This window comes from Aplysia californica, unplaced genomic scaffold (assembly GCF_000002075.1).
Source record: "Aplysia californica isolate F4 #8 unplaced genomic scaffold, AplCal3.0 scaffold00045, whole genome shotgun sequence".
Lineage (NCBI taxonomy): Eukaryota > Metazoa > Mollusca > Gastropoda > Aplysiida > Aplysiidae > Aplysia > Aplysia californica.
Genome location: NW_004797315.1, coordinates 95,373 through 103,721, shown reverse-complemented (window position 1 = coordinate 103,721; position 8,349 = coordinate 95,373). Strand labels below are relative to the sequence as shown.

At 43.5% G+C, this 8,349-nt stretch overlaps 1 protein-coding gene across 1 annotated transcript in view; it reads left to right on the top strand.

Annotated features, from left to right (window-relative positions):
* The window catches only part of LOC101853764 (glycine receptor subunit alpha-2), a gene marked incomplete at its 5' end in the record, with an annotated part of 16,640 nt that extends 13,463 nt beyond the window's left edge, over window positions 1–3,177 (top strand). Inside the window, 3 exon segments of the mRNA XM_013079217.2 lie at window positions 50–241; window positions 1,339–1,541; window positions 2,860–3,177. Of these exon segments, the coding sequence (XP_012934671.1) occupies window positions 50–241; window positions 1,339–1,541; window positions 2,860–3,027 (563 nt within the window).
* Window positions 3,178–8,349: the final 5,172 nt, after the last annotated feature.

The window sequence follows — 8,349 nt, the reverse complement described above, 5'->3', positions numbered from 1 at the left end:
CCCCAACCACTCTTTCCCCTCCTCCCCGGTTCGCCCCTCCCGCCCACAGGTAACCACAGCTGCCTCCAGGCAGACTTCCACATGGAGAGGAACATCGGCTTCTACATCGTTCAGATGTACATCCCCAGCATGCTCATCGTCATGTTGTCCTGGATCTCCTTCTGGCTCACGGTCAACTCCGTGCCCGGCCGCATCTCCCTGGGGCTACTCACGGTCCTCACAATGACCACACAGAGCTCTAGTGAGTTATCACACTCTACATTATCACACTCTCATTATCACACTCTACATTATCACACTCAACATTATCTCACTCTACATTATCACACTCTGTATTATCACACTGTGCATTATCACACTCTACATTATCACAATCTTCATCATCATAATCTATGTTTTCACACTCTGTCTACATAGTCTTATATCACATAAAAGTAAAAGTATGACTTGTGAGACATCACAAACCGGAAGAAGTATGAAGGCAAAGTGTTAGTATTGTTTTCTCACGATGTACCTTGACACTAACGCATCCTGCACATGAGATTTGCATTGAATGACACAGAGAATTTGCAAACACACTTTACACACTATAAAAATCACTGCTTTTTAACAGTTGGGTGAATAAGCGTTTTGACACCACTAGAACTGTCAAAGACATGACAAGACGTGACCTACCAAGGGCGCCCACTCGACGTCTACACAGGATTATTGTCTACGAAACACAGCTTGACACCCAGAACCTAGCTGTGTTCTCATTCAAATGTGTTGAACATTCAGCATTCTTATTACCAAAGCATAAATCTCATTCAATAAGAGTTTACATCCTTTAATTCTATCCATGCCTTTCTGTATCTGCTTCCCTCCCCCCTCTCCCGACCTTGGCTCTTGTCCCTACCCCACCTCTCTCTTTCTCTTTTTCTCACTTCCTCACTTCTCTCTCTCTCTCTCTCTCTCTCTCTCTCTCTCTCTCTCTCTCTCTCTCTCTCTTTCTCTTTCTCTCTCTATCTATCTCTCTCTCTCTCTATCTATTTATTTATCTCACCTGTCTTCTGCCATCCCCCTGTCCTCTCGCTTTCCTCTCTCCTTGTACTCTCTACACCCTTCCCCTTTCCCCCCCTCCCCTCTCTCTCTTTCTCCCTTCCTCTCCTCCTCTCTCTCTCTCTTTTCTCTCCCCCTCTCTCCCCTCTCTTTCATTGTCCCCTCTCTCTCTCCCTCCCCCCCCTCTCTCTCTCTCTCTCTCTCTCTCTCTCTCTCTCTTTTCTATATATCCATCTCCTTCCCTCCTCCTTCCCTTCCTCCTTCTCTCCCTCTGTCCACCCCCCTCCCCCCCCCCGCCAGGTGTGAACGCCTCCCTGCCCCGAGTCTCCTACACAAAGGCCATAGATGTGTGGATGTCGACGTGTCTCGTCTTTGTTTTCGCGGCTCTGCTGGAGTTTGCTGTGGTCAACGTACTGAGCAGGAAGGATTCCATCCGGGGGTTCTCGCTCAAACACGTCTTTACGGTACCCAAGGAGCTACTGGGAGGCAATGACGTGGCCGAGGTGACTACTGGAGAGATGGAGTGTGTGTGTGTGTGTGTGTGTTTGTGTGAGTGTGTGTAAAAGAGAGGGAGAGAGAGAGAAAGAGAGAGAGAGAAAGAAATTCCATCAGAGGGTTCTCCTTTAAACACGTCTTTACGGTACCCAAGGAGCTTCTGGAAGGCAATGACGTGACCGAGGTAACTGGAGGAAGAGAGAGAGAGAGATAGAGAGAGAGACAGAGAGAGAGAGAGAGAGAGAGAGAAAGATAGAGACAGAGAGAGAGAGAGAGAGAAAAGAGAGAGAGAGAGAGAGAGAGAGAGAGAGAGAGAGAGAGAGAGAGGACGGGGGGGGGGGGGGGGGGCTGGAGTAGGAGTTATACGCGAAATGTAAGAATATAGCTCCACGGGCTCAATCCTGTGCTCATCAGATGTGGTCTCTTTGATAGGTCTAGCCAAGACAGTGCTTTTCAACCCTGGAATAACATCAAGAGGCTGGCCCAGGATAGAGAAAGGTTTAACCCTATCCGTGCGCCCTTGGGTAATTTTATATCCCCGGGGTTGTATTCTTCTCATTTTAGAATACTTCTAGTGCAAAGATCTCTTTGAAACTTTCAGTATTTCTAAAAAAAAACATTTTGACAGGCTGCTTTGCTAAGCGTACGGATCGGATTAACGAGTAAATTTCCTCTTTGGAAAGTGGTGGCACAGAGTTTCCCACGTCGTATGGATACGATAATAAAACACGACGTACGGATAGGGTTAAAGTGCTTGTTCGGGGCCTACACCCTGACGCAGGGTGAGAAAGGCAATGATGATGATGCTTATCAACCAGTGCAGTGCCGTTCATCAGGGGGCAGTTTGGAAATTGTGGAGGGCGGTGGAGATCACACTGATGGCAAAAAGTAAAGTTGTTCCCGTAAACGATCTGGACATTGGGGATTGCCTTGTTAGTGAGACAACTTCCTTGGCCTTCGACATATTGTGGTACTGTGGCCAGTTCCTTTCCACGCCGCCTTTACTTCCCCAACTCGAAGTCAGGTACCCATTACTGCTGGGTGGGCAGTAGGGGGCGAAATAAAATCCGTGTCCGAACCGAGGCTCGAACCCAGACTTTCCACTTTGGATGGTAACAGGTACAAAATAAACTGTTTAATGCCCCCATGTGGAAATAATAATTTAATAATGTGTAGGTGGGCGTTCAGAAAATGCTAGCCTCATAAAAATGGCGAAAGTTGGCACAGGCTTTGACAATTTTCAACAACTGCTGTTTTAGCTAAACAAGGACTAACGGAGAAAACAAAGGAAAGAAATGACAACAAATATTTATTTTCCCCCCTCAGGTGACGGTACCCCTGGACGGGTTCAACAACCCTCCCAAGAAGCGCCGGTTCATGGAGCGAGGCATCGTCTACGCCATGTACGTGGACATCGCCGCACGCATCTTCTTCCCCCTCTGCTTCATCATCTTCATCGTCATCTACTGGCTCTATTACGTCAACGCTTCCTAAAAACAGAGGACCTCCGCTGCCGTTCGGGGACTGCCCGGCTCTTGGCAATGTTCCAGCGAGACTCACGCATCGGATTTTACTACGTTTTATTTTACTTTATTTTATTTCATTTTATTTTTTTTTTATTTTTATTTTTTATTTTTATTCATTTTTAAAAAATTAATTAATTACTTTAAAAATAATTGGGGGAGGGGGGGGGGAGTATTTGTTTCATACATTTTTTTTTCTGTATTTCTTTTGAACAGGTGACTTTTGCAGTTGTCATAATCATAATTATAATCTGTGATCTGTCTGCTCATAATAATAATATGTTGATTGTATGGACGTGAGGTTGACAAAGTGATGGATGGATGCAACCACCCCCACCCCCAAGCCTCCCTCTTCCTCCCCTCCACCTCCTCTTCGTTTTGAATCTTAACTGATTGACATACTTACTGCACAACATCCGGGGTTATGAGGGATGAGCAGTAACGTCTAACCGGAACAGGAAATAGCAGGCTGTGCTCATTCACTGTGATGCGTGAAGATTTGGGAGGAAGGATGGGCGGGGGGTAGGGGGGGAGGAGGGGGGGTGTACATTTTTATGGGAGAACATCATAGCCACGCACTTTCGAGAAAAAATAATTATCAAAGCCGCGCACTATAAAAGCCGCACACTTTTTGAAGAAAGTGCGCGGCTCTGATAGTTTCCCATTTCAATTTGTAACCGACACGTTTCCCATTCTCGACACGACAGTTCTTGTGTTTGGGAGTCAGTCAGCTATTACCCAAAATAGCTCCCAGGTAGAACTTTTGTTACTGAGAGAGAGAGAGAGAGACAACACGCTCTGACCATTGGACTGATTCAGAGCGATGACGGCTGATACTTCCACGCTTGAGGGGTCAGGTTTTTGTGTTTAAACTGTACAAGACGGTCACCCATTGTTGAGAAGAGAATTGGTTGTCTTAGAACGATCACCCAATCTCGAGTGAGAAGAGAGTTGGTTGTCTTAGAACGGTCATCCATTGTGGAGAAAAGAAAAGGTTGTCTTAGAACCGTCATCCATTGTCGAGAAGAGAATTGGTTGTCTTAGAACGGTGACCTATTGTCGAACGAGAAGAGAATTGGTTGTCTTAGAACTATCACCCACTGCCGACAAGAGAATTAGTTGTCATAGAACGCCCCCGCCCCCCACACCCATTCTTGAGAGGAGAATTGGTTATCTTAGAACGGTCACCCATTGTCGAGAAGAGAATTGGTTGTCTCCGAACGGTCACCAATTGTCGAGAAGAGAATTGGTTGTCTCCGAACGGTCACTCATTGTCGAGAAGAGAATTGGTTGTCTTAGAGCGGTCAACCATTGTTGAGCGAGAAGAGAATTGGTTGTTTTAGGACGGTCACCCATGGTCGAGCGAGAAGAGAATATTGATTGTCTTATAACGGTCACCCATTGTCGAGCGAAAAGAGATTTGGTTGTTTTAGAACGATCACCAATTGTCGAGCGAGAAGAGAATATTGATTGTCTTAGAACGGTCATCCATTGTGGAGAAGAGAAAAGGTTGTCTTAGAACGGTCATCCATTGTGGAGAAGAGAAAAGGTTGTCTTAGAACGGTCATCCATTGTGGAGAAGAGAAAAGGTTGTCTTAGAACGGTCATCCATTGTGGAAAAGAGAAAAGGTTGTCTTAGAAGGGTCATCCTTTGTGGAGAAGAGAAAAGGTTGTCTTAGAACGGTCATCCTTTGTGGAGAAGAGAAAAGATTGTCTTAGAACGGTCATCCATTGTGGAGAAGAGAAAAGGTTGTCTTAGAACGGTCATCCATTGACGAGCGAAAAGAGGAGAGAAACGGTTGTCTTAGGACGGTCCTCCATTGACGAGCGAGAAGAGAAGAGAATGGTTGTCTTAGAACGGTCATCCATCGACGAGCGAGAAGAGAAGAGAATGGTTGTCTTAGGATGGTCATCCATTGTGGAGAAGAGAAAAGGTTGTCTGAGGACGGTCATCCATTGACGAGCGAGAAGAGAAGAGAATTGGTTGTCTTAGACCAGTGAATGTCTTGAGCGGTGTCATTGTAATAATCATCCGAGTGTGGTTCTCGGTGTCTTCGACTTTCATCTGTGCTGTTTTGAACTATGTCGTTGCTGTTATCGTTGTTGTCATTATTATTAAGGTTGTTGTTGTTGTTGTTTTCGTTGTTGTTGTTGTTGTTGTTGTTATTGCTGTTTTGTCTTCGTTTTTATCGATCATCGTTCTATGAAAATTGCAATTAAGTGAGCTCTGAACTCTGTGCGGTAAATACAAATTTATGTGATACAATGTTTCTGCAATTCTTGAGTATTTATACTATCTTTTATGCTAACATTTTCCCCTGGATGTTTCTAATCAGTGTCAGTTCTACTTTATATAATTCATATACAGAAAGAGGGAGCAAGACAACCTGGCGAATATGTCTCGCTGAGCAGTATAAAATTGACTGGAGGCCAGGAGAATGAAAACCAGAAAATAGAGTTTCTTATTTGGTGCACCTATATAATTATGACCACAGACAATTATTTTATTTAGTTTAAAATTGACAAATAGTGTTGTTATTTTGACACAGCCAAACAATGTTTATTTTGAAACAACCAAAAATATTATTTTAAAACTGCCAAAACAATGAATTATAATTTTAAAGACACAAAATAGTCTTTAATTGACTATTGACTCTAGTTGGGTAATTTTGATTCAAATAATCTTATTGGTATAATAATGTAATAATAACTAATAAATGTCCTATAAATGAGCACTATGATAATTCATCATTATATCATATCGCCGTATTTATTCACCCTTGTGTACAGATAACTGTTGATGTCCAAGAGCTCGAATTTTCAGACAAGAGTTTGGCCAGGTCACTGACTGTTCGAGGTTTACAGCTTTTCATGAAATCGTGTACGTAGCTTGCGCGGACCCAGACGTTCCTAACACAATGTATATTATTAAATGTTCTAAAGATGTTTGTATCGACACGCTACGGCTGACCACAAACGTCTGCCTAATGGACACGAGGCAGGCTGGCTGCACTGTGTCTTGCCCTGAGGTTCGGGAGAAAGCCGGTATCCTGTTCTATAAACTTCCCACATACTCCACGATGAACTGCTTGATCTATCCTCAGCCTCATTCCGCAAATGCCGATGGTACGTTTGTTTTGATACGTTTTAAACGGCGCTGGCAACTGCACAAGGTTATAATGTGATCGCGCGGGACACATTAAACATTTTGACTCCGTGTGAAATTTTGAATTTTCCCCGGATGGCGACCAAAGCCAACTCTTGTCGATTTTGGACTATCAAGGGATCTTTAAAGTGCGCTACTTGCACACGGGACCTCCGAGATTTTTTGCCCTTGTCCGAGAAGGCTAGGTGAAGATCGTGCCTACTATTAGTCATTTAGATCAGGGGTGTGGCTGAAAGACAGCAGTAGGAGGGAGCCAAGGAGTAGCAGTAGAAAGGCTGCAGAAAGGGTCTGGAGCCCAGAGGATATCTTTCTTTAAGTAAGTTTTGAGAAAACTCAAAAAATAGGAAGGCCTGAAAAAAGAAAACCATGACTTAAGCAATCGTTAATCTTGTTTTTCAATTCAGTTAAAAATTGGAAAGGAAAGTTCCAACAGAAATGATACTATATATTGACAATGACAATCTTTATTCATCTCACTGGAAGAAATTTGCCTTGGTCATTTAAATTGGCAGTGGAATGTCACAAAGTTTAGGTGCACTCACGCATACACGCAACAAGACAGGACTTAATATAATTAGTAAATACATGTTTTACGAGCTGAAATAACCCGCTGAATATCGTGAGATGCATGCTACTTGACGTCTTTATTTGAATACATCATTGTATGAACTGAACATACCAAAGATCGTACCTAACAAGATAGTTCACTCCTCTCTTTGAGCCAATCAAAAAAGTGTCCTCAAAATCCGGTGGCGCCCTCTTCGAAAAAGTGCGGACTTTGCAAACAGAGTTACCCTTATTTGTGAGAAAAATTATAAAAGCCAAACTAATAAACTGAGCTATTTCTGTTCTTCTTCTAGAAAAACGAGTGAGAGCTTCAAAATAAAAACTGCGGCACCATCTGAACCAATGCGCGGACTTCCGCGGAGGACACTATTTTGGCCGAGTGAACTGCATGTATCTTGTTATGTACGATCTTTGAACATATTCACAAACTGATATCGGTGGTTGCGGAATGAGTTGGGGTATGTCATCATTAAAATTTACAAGCGAGGGAATCTTGCTTCAGTCATAATAAGTTATTATCTATCTACTAATCTACCGTTGATGTTTGCTTTCCCCCCATAATGCGGACGCAATGTCTTTTCTTACATGATACAGATCGCGACCCCAATTCTTTCTTGTCTTATCTCCAATTCTTTAACATTGATAAATGTGGCTTCTTTAAGCTCACTCTTTGTTATGAACTGCTTTCACTGTTAATAAAAATGGAGACAGGACAAGAAAGCGCTGAGGTCGCGACATGGCTCTGTGTTCTTTCGGTGTCCTGGTGATGTAGAAACGTATACTAATATACTTGCTCTGGGTTGTTTTCTGTCTCTCTGTTCTTCCAGCACGTTGTGACTTGGGCCCACTACATAGACAACGCTTTATGTTTGTTCTGAGCACGTGAGGGAACTCTCCTGCCTTTTCTCGTTTCACTAGTTTTGTACAGCGTAAGGTGTTCTCTCTCTACCCGCTCTCCATAGACTTGTACATATACACAGCGCTCTCTCACTTAGACTGTACTCCATCCATAGACATGTGTACCTCTAGACAGTACTCTCACCTTCCATAGACATGTGCACCAAAACAGGGCTCTCTATATATACTTGTGCACCTAGGGTTTTCTCCATCCATAGGCTTGTGCACCCAGACAGTGCTGTTTTCATAGACTTGTGCACTTAGACAGCTCTCTCTATCCATAGACTTGTTCACTTAAGACAGTTCTCTCCATCCATATACTTGTGCACTTAGACAGCTTTCTCCATCCATAGACTTGTGCACCTAGACAGTGCTGTCTCCATAGACTTGTGCACTTAGACAGGGTTCTGTCATGCCTGCTGCTCTGCGCTCTCTGAGAAGCTTTTGCGCTGTTGGCCGTGCCGTTATGGCACAGAGCAACGGTTTGCTAGAAAAATAAATAGCACAGAACAAGGACCACCCTTGAGATATAGTAATGTAATATGAAAGTTGTAAGTATGAGAGCAGACAAATAAATCACAGTAGACAATTAAAAGATTCATCTGAGGTCCTGGTGTTGCTTCATATCGTACAGCTGATATCTGCATATTTTTACAATTGACG